The following is a 16,991-nucleotide window of genomic DNA, read 5'->3' as shown; positions in this document are numbered from 1 at the left end:
GAGAGAGAGAGAGAGAGAGAGAGAGAGAGAGAGAGAGAGAGAGAGAGTAAGAGTGATAGACAAGACGCATTGACGAAAAATGTATGCAAAATCACGAATTTTATTTCGATTTGTTGTTGTTGTCGTCGTTGTCTTTTTCAGCGTCGTAGTCATTGACGTTTTCGTCGAACAATGTCATTGTTGTTCTCGATTGTTGTATATTTTATTTGAATTGAATGTATGCGAGGTTTACCTGTGGGAATGAAATGTCTAGCTGACGCCTTTTAAAATTATATAAAAATAAATCACCTTAAATGAGGCAGAAATGTTTATTGCGAACAACACTTTACGTACCCACAAACGATTATACCAGCTACAAGGCACATCGTTAGAGTGGAAAACGTCACGATGACGACGACGACGACGACAACAAAAACGCCATCTAAAAGCAGCCATCACATTGTATCATTTGATGCGGCTTTTGCAAGTCTATTTCGTAAAATTACCGAAAAGTCGACGCAATTAAAATCGAATGATTGCAACAATTATAGTTCGAGATGTGAATTGAAAACGAACGAAAATTTATCCACAAAAAAAAAATGTCGCAATCAGTGTTATTCTTTATTCAGATGGCGTTGTGTACATATCGCCACCATATCGTGCCGATGTCAATGAGAAAGATCTTTGCTCCAAATGAATGATAAGCTTCGTTTGTCAAGAAGTTTACCCAGCAGAAAAGAGAATTGTCTCTTAGTCTCTTTGCCAAATGTACACACCATTTCGGTTCGGTTTGTGTATTGATTCATTTAAAAGTCTTATCGCGTTCAGACACGTTTTATTTGACGCAAGCAAAACCTTTGCAAATAATTGCTTTTGAATGTCGACACACAACCAAAATATACGAAAAATAGATGCCACGATTCAGATCATCCCATTTTATTCGAACCAATAAGAACAGTAAACAAATAAAATATATGAATATGCACTTTTCACATTTCATATACGCACGAACACACACACACACACACACACACACACACACACACACACACACACATACATTTAGAAAAGCATGTCGAACGATATAGATATCCATTGACAATGCAAAAAAAAATATCAACATTAAAAGACCCAAATCAAAAATTACACAAACAATCTTTTTTCGGCATCTTTGAACAATACTGCTCGGCCAACATTGTTCATCATACCGTCACACATTCGATTATAGAGCGTGAATGCACGTACTGCCCATAAAATGATTAAGTTATTTTTCAAGTCATTTACCGCATTTAATATATGTGAAGTGTTATTGTTTTGTAATTAAAAATCATATTACATTCTTTTTGCGGTGAGCGACTGCGTGAATTTACTGTTATTAAAGCTTTAAATTTAAAACGTCCCATGTACTCACACACACACTATATACGCTAAGCACATATGGTACACATTTTCTCTCGGCACATTTTCCAAAGCACACATAAAATGCAAATGCATATGCCAAATACAATATAAATAATAATAATAATAACAATAAAAATTCCAACGAATTTTGTGTTGTGTGCAAAAACATGCATTCTTTTTTTTCTGTCTCGGCATCAACATTAATGAAAATAATACCGAAAAACTCAGATTCACATTCCAATTCAGCACAACATACACGATATGCAATGAAGATTGTTTTCAAAATCTGCCAACAAAATGAAATGAATGCGATGAACAAATAAAAAGTCATTTCAGCGCTTAATGTTTCACATTTGGACAGCGTTAAAAAGAAAATAACATTTGCTTTAGTTGAGATAAGGCATCCATCGTCCCAATACAACTACTACAAAGTACCGAATGCTGTAAGCGCACCAGCTTTCGATAAACACACGCACGCACATATTTCAAGCGCTCGAGTATGAGATGTAGCTATGATTTCTTCTATATATTATGTTTTTTTTTTGTCTTCGATTGGTTGTCTCTTGCATGTTGTCGTTGTGTTTCAGTGTTCGAGTTGAGTGTTTTTTCTCGCCTCATATACCCCAACCAGTACACGCATAACTGTACAAGAAAATTGTGTACTATTTCGTATTCGTTTTTCTTGCTATCAGGCACAAAAAAAAGTGTAGAAAAATCCACGCAGCTACTCTACAAGCCCGAAGTATTTCGCCATCGCATATCTACACAATGGATAATGCAAATCAGAAATAATACTCTTCGTACACAATGTACACTTGTTCGCGTAATAAACCTATTAAAGTTTTTTTTCTCTATGTTTTTTTTTGTTGTTGTTGTAGCCATTCTAAGTTTTATTGCTAGCCATGGCAAAGTGGTAAGCTACCGGCAAAAAAGGAACTTAGTGTGCATTTTTTTCTGATCTTCTACATGGAAAGTGAAAACGAACGAACGAGAGTCAGAGAAGGAGAGCGAGTAAAAAAAACTACTACTAAAGAACCGTTTTACCACTGTGTTGTATGTGAAGATAACATCTAAACGAGTACGAGGTCGAGAAAGGGAAAATTTGTCTTCATGAAATTTAAAACTTTTGCTGAACATTCTATTTTGATATCATTTTAGCGCATTTTTTCTTCTCCTTCTTCTGATGTCGAATTTGATGAAAGAGTACAAGGAATTTCTTTTTCTTTTTTATTTCTTCTTTGTAACTCGGAGAGACCACAGTTGAAGTAAAGTTGGCATTGACTTAAGTGGGTAAAAAACATTGCGGTCTTGGATGAATATTCGATGAAATTCAAACGTAAAATGTGCAGAAATATGAGAAAAAAAAATAACGGAACTGAAAATAACGTTTTAACACACTGATGAAACCTTAAGTTCTTCTTTCTTTTAAGTGTTTTAGCATCCTTATTAAGCTGGCAAATGTTGATTCAAGTGTTGTGTCGTTGACAACATGAATTGTTTTAGCCACGATGAACAAAAACATGATACGTTTGTCTACGGTTTCGTTGTTTGTCCAAGCTTCTATCGCTGGTATTGTCATTTTTTTCTCTTTAAAACAAAATTATTACTCAGAGTCACGAAATCTTCTAAGTAATCGAAATCAAATGTTTCGGGCGATAAAGTGAACGATCAAAAAAGTAAAAAATAAAACACACACACACACACACACAGATCTCATAATAAATGTATTTCGTAATTTTATTTACTGGCCCAATATTGTCGAAAGATACTCTCGAAACAGACAGCTAGAATGAAAAAAAAATGAAATCAGAGAAAGACCGAGACAACGCATATTGAATCGTTGTATCGTTGAAAGCAAGTGAATTTGGTTCATTTCTTTTGATTAGTTATTTAGCCCGATATGGAAAATGCCAGTGAATGAACAATTGGATCATAATTGGAATGAAAAAAGAATTGTGTGTGTGTGTATGTGCACACAAAATAAAGAAAGAAATCATTTCTTATTCCATTTGTCTCTAACAACCGGCAATTACCCATTCCTCCGCATAAGATCGCTCTTTATGACCTGCGCCCCCTCTTTCTGTCTGTTTTTCCGTTGTACATTGTGTTTCGTAAATAACGGTCCTTATATCATTGAAATGCTATTGTTCATGGGATTAATTGGTGATTGAAATAAATGGAATGCCCGAAAAGAGAAATTGAAAATCTTATTAACGAAATTCGTCGAATACTATTTTTGTCAATGCATTTTGTGAAAAGTGAATGATTGCGACAACGAAGGAGGTTCAGTATGAAAGTCAAATAAAAAAAGCCTTTTCGAATAGCATAGAAATGTATTCATTCTATTGTAGACCGCATATAAATGTTTCAAAGGATCAACACGTACGCATCGTTTCGCATTGTTTTCGAATGAATGAAGAACGAACAAAATTGCAACCTTTCACCTATAATGAGAAAAAAGACTCATTCAATGTGTCTCTCTATTTTGCCGCCACTATTAACATTTCACATTCTTCCCTTCGCTTTCGAACGGTTTCCATACATTTTCATTTAGATAACATACATTTTTAATCTCAAGTGATACGTTTCACATAAACACGTGTTATAACTGTAAAATAACACATAAATGATATTAACCTAAAAAGCTTTTTCATAATTCAGATTCTCGTTTATTTGTTGGCTTTCAACATCCAACTCAATGCAAATTGTTACACATAATCCAATGTCATTACATCTAAACCATAATAGTTAATGATATCCAGACTATCAATAGGGAGAAAAGAGAAAAATAACCACGTTGGTAGCGTGGGTGGCTCATACATACCAAATATAAAAAAGAATTTCTGAATATCATCAAAATGTGGTATTTCTTTGAATTTTTGGATTATTTGGATTCAAAGAACCAAAATTATTAAGCTTAAAATTAATCATCAACAATTTATTTTGTTCAAAATGGTGTCTATCGAAATCGACAATGCAAGCCACCCTCAAGCTATTTTTATTTACGATAATTTTTAGCAATTATATTTTATGTGTGCAGATGCTTGAAAAATATTACTTTGAAATTATGTAAATGTGCACATTGTACATGTACACACAACATGAGCCATATATTTTCCTTTCATCTACAAATGACATGAAAATTATACATGGGGCCGTACACGCAACGTGAATATTAGAGAAACTAGCACAAGAATGACGTCACAAACGAAGTCAAAACATTAAGAAAGAAATAAAATTCAATTTTTTTTAACAACTTTTTTTTTAATAAGATTATAGTTGACCATGTCCAAGCTTTGTTTTGTAAAATAAACTACTGAGAGCCAACTTCAAGCACTGGAAATACTAGCTGCACTAGAGTTCCGTGTATGGCCCCATGTTATTATTTAAACAATTCATTGTGGCATGTTATTTTGTAAATATTTCAGCAAAATCCCCGAATTTTGAAAAATAAATTTCCCAGCTTTCCTAATAGCAAATTCATTGAATATAAATAATTAAGCGTTCATATTATTTTCCATGCATATTAATTCTTTTAATTTGTTCCATGTTTCATTGTCCCCTCCCCCTCTCTCTACCATTCAAAGCAAAATGTGACTTGGTGTATGTGAATTTATTCATGTTATCCAAACGCCAAATCAAACTACACACACACGCATTAATTTACACATATATTTTTTACGCATTCAATGTCGGTGGCATTGAGGTTGTATGTGATCTTTTATATCAAATACAATGGTGGTGTAAACAAGCCCATAAATTATGTGCACGGATTATAGGATCGGTGAAATGTTTACGGAGTAAAGTCTTTCGGAAATCATTTTCTTGTATTCGAATGAAAATGCACGCCCATTTAATGATGTGCAAGTGATTTTCACTAATAGAATTGTGTACTTCTCTCTCACTCTCTCTCTCGCTCGCTTCCTTCTCAGCGAAATGTGTGAGAAAATGGGAAATCCGTTAACGGTATATGTATTTATCGGCCCTATTTCCGAACATTTTTCATGTTTTAACGGAAATTACTAATTAAAATAAATGAATTTTGTGCCATTAAGTGAACAATACATGGACTTATATTCAATCAAAATAGTTTTGTATTCGTTGAAAACAGTTTGGTGGAAAATGAGAAAATGAGGTGGGAAATTGGTTCTATTGAAAATTAAAGCTTTTATAAAATAGCAAAAACCAGTTATTTAACTCAACAAAAACCACCAGCAACATTGGCTTATCGGCTGATGTTGCATCAGTTAAAAGTAACAGTCAAAACTACTTACCCGATATATTCCATAAATAAGCGCAATGCTTAGAACAATCATAGATAATTGTGTGCCAATTATGATAAAATATGCCACTTGAACACCTGAAATGAAAATGACAAAAAATTCGCACAAAATTCATCGTTATTTGAGATAAAAACTTTATTTATGGCGATAAAGCATTGAATAGGAAAGTTTTGTGTGTATAGAAAGCAATTATAAATTCTTGGGCACAAAAAAAGTTCTATTCAGAAATGAATAACAAAAAAATATGGAAACAAATTGCTTTAATTTTTTCATGTTCTGTTTTTGTCCTCTGTTTCATATGTTTACGAACTTAAAAGCACGAGAATATTATTTAAGCAAAAGTTTTCTATCAACTTACCGTAATAGACATCGCCCAATTCATTGGTTTTCTTCATGTTCATGCTGATTCGCCAAGCGTACACCAAAACAACGAAAATCGATATATTCTGAAAAATTGAAAATACAAAAATGAAAACGTTAAATAATATCAACGAAGAAAAGAAAAAAAAATATCAACGAAATGGATAGCAATAAAAATATGAAAAAAGAGAGTTCGTTCTCTTGGTTCCCGAACCACCACAGAAAAAAAAAAGTTCGAAAAAATAAACGAAACGTAATAAGAAGAGAAAATAATTTTGTTTCGATTTCATTTGTGTATCATTAGAGTTTGTGTTATTCGGAAATTTTAAGCATTGTCATATTTTGTCTGTTGAAAAATCGAATTGTATTTGTGACGACTTATTGGATATTATCTCTTCATTAGTCTCATTCAAATTGATACAAAGTTTGTGCATTTTGGATGTGTCGATGAAAAGTGATAGAAGGACAATGGTGGCGATTTTGTTGTTGTCTTCTTGCCTTTGTGTGAATCAGAAAAGGAGATAGTTTATCACTTCAATGCTTGAAAAATGTCGTCATGTCGAAAAAGTTCGTATCGTATGGCGAGACTAATAAAATATCAGTGGTTTTTCTGCTATGCTTTTATCATAGTGGCACGCTATATGTTTATCATCATGAGCTCAACTTTCACAAACATTTTCTCATGAAAATATTTGCTGTGTATTTTCCGTGGCAAATAGCACACTTTTTTGCTTTGTTTGCTGTTTCTATCTCTCTGCGTCTCCCCGTCTCTTTTTCAATTTATAGTTTTGTTGAGAATGCGAAATGGTTACTCTATTGAGGATAAAAAAAATCACACAACAGTAATGATAGTTCACTTGTCAAACATAATTCTTGCCGAGCACTCAAAAATATAGAATAAAATTTTGTGGATTTGTATCAAATATGCGTTGTCAACAAAAAACACAAAAAGTTCCGCCGTTGCTGAAATTACCACAAATATGCATGTTTGCGGGATTTTATCGTTGGTACGCGCTTGTCAGCGGCGCCAACGCGTGTGTATGTGTGTTTTTTTTCGGAGCGCTTATTATAGTCGTAAAATAATTTGCGGGTTGACACTGTGTCACCTACTTGTGGGCTGTAAATTTGTGTGTTTTACATACACCAGCTGAAAAATAGTTGCAATAAATCGGATCTATCTTTGAGTAAAGGGTTTTTCTTGCTTTTTTTTGTAACCCATCGATTCGTTCGTGTCAGCGCTCAGTGGCAATAGTGCATAGATACTAGATAGCGGTGATAGATGTTGCCACAAAAACCATTACTGACAATTTCAGCGTGCAAAACATGTGTAGCACACTCATGCACATAACACATCGACTGACACAATAAAAAATTAATTGATATTACGAACAATTTCCCAAACACATACACATGTATACTTTTTTCATGTGATGTGCGACATTGAGATGGTCGCAAAATTCCTTTTCATGTTTTTTGCCCCCAAATGCACGCATTCAAGTACTAATAATTGTTTGCAATTCATACAAACAAACGATCAAACAAACACATGAAAAAGAAAAAATGGAATCGAGAATGAAACTCTCTCTTTCACACAAAACCTACATTTATGTGTTTTTCAATTTATCTAAAGACTGAAAACTGTTTCATGCACTCTGTCTCACTCTGTGTGTGTGTGTGTGTCTCGTTCTCTGGGATTTGTTTTTTTTTTCTTCAACATTTCGCTATTGCCTTTTCCATTCCATTCCGTTGAATGGTGATGTGTATTTTTCATTTTATTCTTTGTCCACGTCTCTTCTCTCGAAAATCGATTACTAAGCAAGTGAATGAAGCGAATAAGTAACATTGAAAAGCATTCAATATAAGGGTTCAACAGAGGAAAAAGAGAGCGAGAGTAAATGAATGAAAAAAGCGAAAGGGAATGAAAATATACAACGATGGCTATTTTCCATTTGCTCAAAAAGCTTAAAATTGACGACAGCACTATGGCTACTTGATTCCGACTGTCCGGTTTTATGATACACAGACACATATGTGGTACGGATGGGTATATGTTTACGCTTTTCTGAGGATGTGGTTATGTCAACAAATAACAACAGCAATGGCACAACTGACTGTATGGCCCCAGAAGCCAGCCATAGCAACATTACATCGTTCGCAATCATTGAAAGCTTCGGTAACCATCCGTTATTCTTCTTCTTCTTCTCCTCTATTTGATGTGCATTCAAATAAAGGATGTAGAGAGGAAAAAATACATAAATTAATGCAAAGAAAAAAAAAAGGAAAAAAGTAAATGGCGATCCGAAACAAAACAACAAGGAAAAAAAATACATCAGCAAATAACGATGCAGAGACTGCAAAACGAACGAGCAGACAGTGTATGTGTGCATGGTAAATGTGTCTATGGCGCTTATACACAAACTGGTTGAAAGTTTCGTTTGTTGAAAGAATGTAAATTAGTATTGGTCATGTATAACATTTACACAAAGATTGATCAAATAAACCTGTACATAAAGATCGAATGATGTCGCCCACTTTGGTTTACTCATTCGGTCTAACTGTCATTGTATGTTCTCGCCACACATTGAAGTGACCAAGCAGTTGAAAAGATAAACAAAGTAATGGGACACAGTCTCTGTTTAAACGATATCAGTTGAAAAATTCATGTCTTATTGGACCTGAAAAATAATATAATCTACATACACCCATGGACAATTCTCATACAAACGGACCTTACAATACCATCAGAGATAGAGAGATATTTGCATCGGCATGTATGCTAATATCATGTGAACACATCGAATGAATTCCGGGCATAAAGTAATACTATATTCTAGTTTATACTTTTGAATCGCGTAAAGCAGGGATATCCAAAATTCAATCTGAGCAGACAGCCACACACACGTTTTCCACAGCCACACACACATTCCGCAAAATTCCATGAAAAAACAGGAATTTTTGGTGAACCGGATTTTTCCTAATGAATACGTACGGTTTGTTTGTAAAATAATATTTTGTTCTTTGTACGTCAAATGCTTGTGGATCAAAAATCCCGAGATAAAAAATCAGTTCATTCAGATTGTACAAACGATTCGTTCACAACTCTGCCATAAAGTCATTGCAGTGTTCGTGAATGGTACATATAATCAACATTGTTTTTTTTTTTTTTACTGTGACTACCTATCCTCTTTAATGTGCTCGGTTTTACAAAACATTTACTCACATATACGGTCCGGTCATCATCGAATTTCTACCCCATCTCAAACGAAGCACCTATTCCATTTACACCATCACCATTTATTCCCTTTTTTTACCTTTTATATCATCGTTGGTCTTTTTTCAGTTATCTTTCGAATTTTATCGAACTTCACATTTTCATTCACATTGTTTGATTCAATTTTTTTTCGGTTAATGTGCCGAATATCCATGTTACTTCTTGTTGTTCTGTGGTCATTTACAGTCTTAATCTGTATGAATAGCATTTGTTTGTGTATGACACGAAACGATTGAGAAAGAATGTGAATATGAATCTTTGGTTAATGCAGATTGCCCAAGCGGTGCATTTTATGCATTGTCGAATGAATCAAAGTTCGAGAATTGCATGATTTATCAATAAAGTGTATGAATACTAAGAATCGTCATTTGGAAGTTAGATACTTTTTAGTGCATGATAAAATTGGCACTATAAAATTGGCGATAAAAACTACTTCGGATGCTGATAAAATTGGCACTAAAAGCCAGGGATGATTCACATGTAGGCATTTTGATAGATTTACGTTATTGTGAGCTCATTTATTTTATGTTGGTTTCTCTCTCTCTCTCTCTCTCTCTCTCTCTGTATGTCTATCTGCTCACATATGTGATATACATAACACATCCGTTCATATACACGCTCTACTGTTTCTGGTTGGTGTATCGTTTGTGTTGTCCTTGTATTTTGGATGAGTGAAAAGCATTCATGTGTGTTATTTTTGCAAAATATTTGCTCGATAGCTCTGCTTGCATATTCAATCGTGAGAGATACACGAATGCAATTTTGATTATTTCATATTATACCGTATGTTATGAGTAATACATATTCAGCGTCATATAAATCAAGCTCGCAAAACATATTGATCGGGGCAAAAATAATTTCACACTTGAGTGTTCACTTTGAAAAAAAATCACACTCATTCAATGGAACCATTGAGAAATGAATATAAAAAAACAAATCGGTGACACATAGGTAGATAAAATCATTCTCTGTCTGTGAAAGCAAGCAGGTGAAATGATGATTTGGTGTGACACAGGAACATGTTTGGCTTTGATTTTATACTGTGGTAGTCGTTCTATTCAAATTGAAATTGGTGACGAAAACTATGGAGCGCGAGTGGTGAACATGTGCGCAAAAAGCGTGACCACCGTTTTCATCATCGCTTCCGGAATGTCATGTGCTTGTGTGTGATCTCATAACGTCTATCATTTTAATTTAATTTGAAAGCTTTATCTTGTCATTTAATGCACGCGCAAAATCTGAAGCGTTTCACTAACAAACACTTAAGAATACATGTTTACTTAGAATACAATGACTTGTTTACGATGAAATCCAAGGCAAGTAAAACAAAATTTAAACGAAAAAAAAATAAAATAAAAAATATATGAATAATATTCTGTTTAGATATTCTCTTTTCGAAGTGAAAGTGTGACTCACCAGTGTGTAAATAGCGCTGGATAAAGCCAAATTTTTTGCATGAACAATGCGACAGCATCTGCTTGTTGGACCTCTGGTTCGTGTGTCTAGGTACAAAAGGGCTGATTTCATTTTTCTCCTATTTACATTTGGCATTAGAACGGATATTTTGTTTCGTGTCTCTTATTTATTTCCCTTTTGGATTTGGGTGTTGTAGTTTTGGAAGCAATGGAAAATGGTCGTTTCTCTATTTTGTCCCGTTCTTTTTCTTCAATCTCTTTTTATTCTTTTCCCAATTACGAATTTCCGTACAAAATACGAAAAACTTTTGAGCCAGAGTGATAACAAAAAATATATCGCTCGAATTCGTCGTCCTATTGGTGGTGGTTGTGGTCGTCGTTTACTCCGTTTCAAAGATATATATTCGAAAGGATTATGTTGCTTCACTTCATTTTCGTACATCAAACGCAAAAGTGTTCGTTTAGTGATTCATCGATTCATTTTCTATCTATCAGCTTTTAATATATCTTTTTGAATTTATCCTTCGTCAAATCCCAATGTTTATTCATAGCAACAGGACACCTTATTGAAAGTGGTTATCTGCAAATAGAAAGTTAAAAAAGAAATGCCATAATAATCAAAATGATCGAAAAATATATAAAAAAACGAATGAATGGAATCAAGTGAATTTTTTTGTTGCCATTTTGCACGTTGCTGTTTTCATTAAACATGATAAAGAGATAGCAATGAAAATAATAATCAACTGGTATAATTCATCATCAAGCAATTCATTTCGGAGGCGATAGTGTGTGAAAAGACATTGCTCTTTGCTGTTGCCATTTCTATTTACCCATCTTTATCGCACGCTCATTCGGTCGCTCGCTTGCTCATTCGTTCGTTCGTTTCAATTTATTCAATTTGCCACTTGTATAGGATGAACGAACAAAAAGACAGAATTTTCATGCAAATGTCAAATTAAAATAACATGCGAAAAGACCACTCTTGGCATGCTACTCGCATCCGTTGCATTAATTTAATATAGTTCACTTTGGTCATGCTTTCTTTTGCACTTTTAACGAAAGAGAGCCAATGCGAATGGTTCGCGTTTAACTCTGATTCACACTATCTATTTTGTCATGAACGCGCGCGATCCATCGACTTTCTCACTGTTTATATCTCCTATTTATACATCGGTCTCATCGTTCGCCAAACAATGGTTCTCTGTGTAAGTGTTTGTGTCTAATAGAAAAGAATAGAGAGAGAGAGTGAATTCCACTCTAGCGGACCGGTTACAATTTCATGATAGTTTCCATGTATAGTTTATAAGAGCTGAATGAGAGCGGAAATAAATTTCCTGTAAGAAGCATGAGAACATTTAAATAGAAACTGTAGAATATATTGGATGCTTTGTATGCTGCTTCTCCAGCTACCGCTGTTACGATGTAAATCATTTACACTTGAGCCATCTGTATTATTTTCCTTGGACAGAATGGATCTAAGCACTTAGACGAAGAAAAGAACGAAATGGGGAAGATGAACAGAAACAAAAAAAAAATCTAAAAAAGGAGAAAGGAAAAACACGCGCAAATACAACAGAAAGAATGCAAGAGCGAGAGAGAGAGAGATGAGTGAAAGAGCATTACCATAAGGGCTGCACTTTGGTAAAAATGCCACTGAAGCCATTCAATGAAGACAGATATTGAAGTACGGATTTGTGGCGCTATGAAGACCAAATGGGCGTAAGCAACCCCGTTCTTATGCCTGCATTTGTTTATCTCATACCACAAACCAGCTTAATGGATCACGTGTAGATAAAACTCAATAAAACGTACCTACAATCTAGTTTACTTAAAACACTTAAGCGACTTGTGGATGTTATATATATATAAAAATGAAAAGAGAAAAAATGTAGTTGTACACACTTTCAAAAAGTGATGTGGAAACTTGCAAACAAAACCATTGTGTCTTAAATAGTGGAATAGAGTATTCAGCTTACGCACATTTTTTTTTACAAATTACGTGTAATTGACTTGAGAAGAAAAACCGAAAAAAACTATTCGTTGTGCTGGTACTGAATATGCATTGCAAACGGGCTGAATTTTAAACAGAGCAAATGTTCTGTGCAGCCCAACTCAGCAACAGCATACATTCATTGGCATAGCAGACATAGCATTCTGGCCCCACACGCACACACTCACAAACACACATACAACTCTCGATGTCAACAATGAATTATATTCATTGTATTGGCATTGCTACTCTTGAACTCTCTGAACTATGGCAATAAATATCTTAGGCTTATTGGCATTTAAACGTGAACATTTGGTAAATATTTGGACTTTTTTATACTTAATCGATTATTTGTTCACTATCATTTGAAAACATTTTTCAACCATACCACGGTCACCGTCAAAAAATTTCTCGTTTTTTCTCATTCGGTGCGGCTGATTGAATTTTCAAACATGGAAAATGCAATGAGGAAGTTGAAGTAAAAAAAAAAATCTGCGAGACGAAAAAAAACGTGCTCTCGAAATAGTTATATGGTGCTTGAAAATTGTCAAGAGTATCTAGAGTCTTGGAAATGTTTGCTGTTATATGCTCTTAAGTCTTGACCATTAGTGAAATTGAAAGAGTGATGTGAACAAGAACAAGTCGCTGAAAGCAAAGTGTTTCATTTCTTCGTCCGATTTTTTTACCATTGATTTTTCCCTCCATACACAGCTAAGGCGAAATAAATATTTTTTCTCCAGCTTTCGTTTTGTTATGCATGAGAATCAGAAGCGACCGACAGACGGTAAGCACATCGCACATATACGACTATTTTATATGTATCTCTGGTGTGCGCTTTTTTCTTGAAGTAGCAAGCAAACAATTATCGGTAGTGGTGTGCGCTCAATATGTGCGTATCAAGTACATTCAATGTGGTTCAGTTTGTCTTGAATGGTGGTAACGTGTAGTGGAACCGGTGTGAGGAAGAGAAAGAGTAAGTAAGAGAGAGAACGATTTAGAGTGTAATGACGATGGCACATCAGCAAGTTCTCATATTGCCACGAAATGTGCCCCGTTTTCATTCTATTGTGTGTGTGTGTATATATTTCTTATTTTGCCGTTATTACGATTATTATTATTTTTTTCCACACCTTGAAAATCCATTGTAATCTATGATGACATGCTATGTTGCGAGCATACAGTGTACAATGTACATACCAGACCTATTTATATTCCGTTTGATCTATGTTAGCCTTCAAAAGAGTCCATTATCATTGCCGACAACATACATCAATATGTTTTGTGTTTGTGTGCATGTGTGTTATAATGATCGTGTTGGAATTGGCGTATAAGACATTCCATGGTGCTTGGTTCGGTTTTTGATACTGGCACTTTAGCATTAGCTATGTGACTTCAATTCAAAGCTTCTTATGAATATGCACGAGGAAAATAATAAGCAAAATGTGCATGCAATAACAGATGATTTTCATGATGTTGTATGTGACTTATTTGCTCGAAATTTACGTTTCGATTGCATTTCGAAACGTTGAGGTCGTCAGCCGTAACTATCGTGTTGGATGCAACTACATCGCCCCAAGAAATTGTACATTCATATTTCGGTATTCCTTTTCTTACTTTTTCTATTCCCGTGAAAAACGTTATTTCATGTTTCAAATACGAATGAGCAACGAAAAAGAGACGAAAAACACCAACGAATGCAACTCTTTTTCTGCACTTAAACTCAATTTCTTTTCCGATTTTTGTTTTCTTTTGCTCTGTTCCACTTTTCTTTCAAGTCAGTATTTGTTTTTTTTTTATCATTTAAATTTTTCATAGAGAAATATCTGATAGAGAAATTAATTGAAAAAGCTTCTGCTTTAAAAGAGGAAGTTGTAAAAAGTGAAGAGAGAGAAAAAAATCTGAAGACCGATTCATAAACAAAAAAAAATGCTATTATTACATTCGCGTAACGGACGACAAAAGTTGATCGGCATGCAAAAGATGAAGAAAAAAAAGCACAATGTGTGGATGTAGCATGTTTCACCGTGAATGCTTATAAGCCATAGCATTTGGTTATACAATATTTGCTGTTATATAAGTTGTATCTCACACATGTGCTGATACATTTTTTTCGCTCTGTTATGAGCTTACAAAGAGCCGCCTCACAATGACACTTTTCCAATCTATCGTTACTATAATTGTGAGTGGCAAATGTAGCGAGCGCCTCTCCCTCTCTGTGTTTGTGTGTTGTTTGATTTGATAGCAGCCTGATAATAAATCTATGCGAAAACCGATTCATTGACATGTGTCTCGTATACGGCAAACAAACATATAGACGCGTACGTACAATATTGCCGCTGTAAAAATGGTATTTTTTGTACATCCATGTCATGTATATGCATATCTCATATAATATACTTGCGTATCACGTACTTGTGTAACAATAACACATTCGGGAGATTTTTATGAACATGCAATCATTTGGGACGACAACGGTATATTCAGGAAGTAAGCAAAATGCTTGAAAAAAAAAATCACACACATACACATCATATATATATTGAACGGCAGATGTTTTATTTTCATTTTGGTAAAATAAATGAAAACTCTTTGGCTTTTTGATTGATGGGGGCCGATTTACGAGGCCAAGTCTATTCCATGTATATCGAATGTTATGAATATCGATTCGGCGATACAGAATAAACGAATAGAGACAGTGAAAAGAAAATCATAGTTAAGCATACGAGTGGATGTGTGTGTGTATGCTTAAATACCTTTTCGGATCCCAATCGCCGAAGTTTGAATAAAGGCAACCTGATTTTGGTGTGTTCATCATCGGCAACAATTTCTGTAATCCATAGATAAAAGCATTTTTCCCGGTATAACTTTTTTATTGTGTGCTGAAGAGAGGGGAAAGAGGAAAAAAACACGAAGAAGAATGACGATGCAGAGACGAAAAGTCAATCAAAATATTGCAAACGATTGAGCACATATAGCACATACACTTTCAAATCCATACTGAAAATACCGGCAAAATGCTATTTGCCGTGAAAATGTTGAGCTTTTCTATGCACTGTTGCTGTTACACACAATACATCAACCAAAGCAACATTATTGGAATGCAATGTTAAGAATGACAAAGAAAAAAGAACGACGGCGTGAGAGATGGGACGCGCAATCAAATGTTGTGTAAATGTATCACACTGAATAATATTTTATGAATGAGAATGATTGTTGAATGGCCATTTGTTAAGAATATGTCGCGCACTACATGTCGCTTCAATTTCATTTTCACTAATGAAGGACTTTTGTAGTTGCAAACAATCGACTTGAATTAATTTATTTGCGAAAGTTCGAGTATGCGTGCGCGTGTGTGTGTGTTCGTGTGTGTGCATCATTCGATATTTTGAGTAAATACTTAAGTTCCTCATTCAGAGTGTTTTTCACTACTTAAGTCAAGAGCTATGCTGTATATGTGGATAATATCTTGACATTAAGTGAATGCGATGAATATCGATGCGATAATTATGTGTATTGCCTTCTGCTATGTACATATAATTCATGTGTTAAGAAACGGCATAATGAAGTTCGAACGAATGGCATGTTTGTGTTTATTTCAGTGTGCTCTCATCGACGCATCCATTTGTTCGCTGCCACTCAGATATGATTTCTTCGCTTTGAATCGACGGAAGAATTTAATTTCAAGCATTCACTTAGCACATTCATATTAAAACAACAACTCTGTCAAGTTACCCATTTCACTTGGTTGATTTGAATTTCGAATTTTAAAGCACATATTATAGAAACGTTTCAGTGCATATATCACTCGATAGACAACAATACAAATGTAATCAAAAAAAATATTCTATAAGAAGTGTATATTATTGTCATACGCCTTATTTTTTTTAATGAAAAATAAGTTTAAATCATTTAAGCCGTTTATAGCTTTCAAATTGTTGATTGTCTCTATTACTTCAAATGCGCTGACAGTTCAGACTCATCACAACTTTTGATTGCTGGTGAATCATCAATGTCGCTTCATAACCATGTCAATTGTCGTTGTCTCGATGTAATCACTACTGATGTCATTGTCATTAAATTCTGATTGCGTTTACACTCGATTCAATCATATGATAATGTGTGTTATAAAATGGATCCATGCTTTGATTGGAATTTACATGCAAATGCATTAAATACACAAATCATGTTCAGGAAAAAGTAGATCCTTGCTTTATGGAAACGGAATGCGGTAAATATTGACAGGCAAGAGAGAGAGAGAGAGAGAGAGAGAGAGAGAGAGAGAGAGAGAGAGA

At 34.5% G+C, this 16,991-nt stretch overlaps 1 protein-coding gene across 6 annotated transcripts in view; it reads right to left on the bottom strand.

Annotated features, from left to right (window-relative positions):
- The window catches only part of LOC116352261, a 62,906-nt gene that overhangs the window by 10,276 nt on the left and 35,639 nt on the right, over positions 1-16,991 (bottom strand). For all 6 annotated transcript variants that reach the window (XM_031784722.1, XM_031784725.1, XM_031784723.1 and 3 more), the window contains 3 exons: positions 10,711-11,289; positions 6,022-6,109; positions 5,655-5,740 (listed from right to left, as the gene is read on the bottom strand). In XM_031784722.1, coding sequence (XP_031640582.1) covers positions 5,655-5,740; positions 6,022-6,109; positions 10,711-10,845 — 309 coding nt within the window. In that variant the 5' untranslated portion in view covers positions 10,846-11,289. The remainder of the gene's footprint in view (positions 1-5,654; positions 5,741-6,021; positions 6,110-10,710; positions 11,290-16,991) is intronic.

The sequence above is a fragment of the Contarinia nasturtii genome, unplaced genomic scaffold (assembly GCF_009176525.2).
Source record: "Contarinia nasturtii isolate CC-2019 unplaced genomic scaffold, AAFC_CNas_1.1 Cnas_scaffold_187, whole genome shotgun sequence".
Lineage (NCBI taxonomy): Eukaryota > Metazoa > Arthropoda > Insecta > Diptera > Cecidomyiidae > Contarinia > Contarinia nasturtii.
Note: the sequence above shows the minus strand (reverse complement) of the source record. Positions and strands in the feature narration are given on the sequence as shown.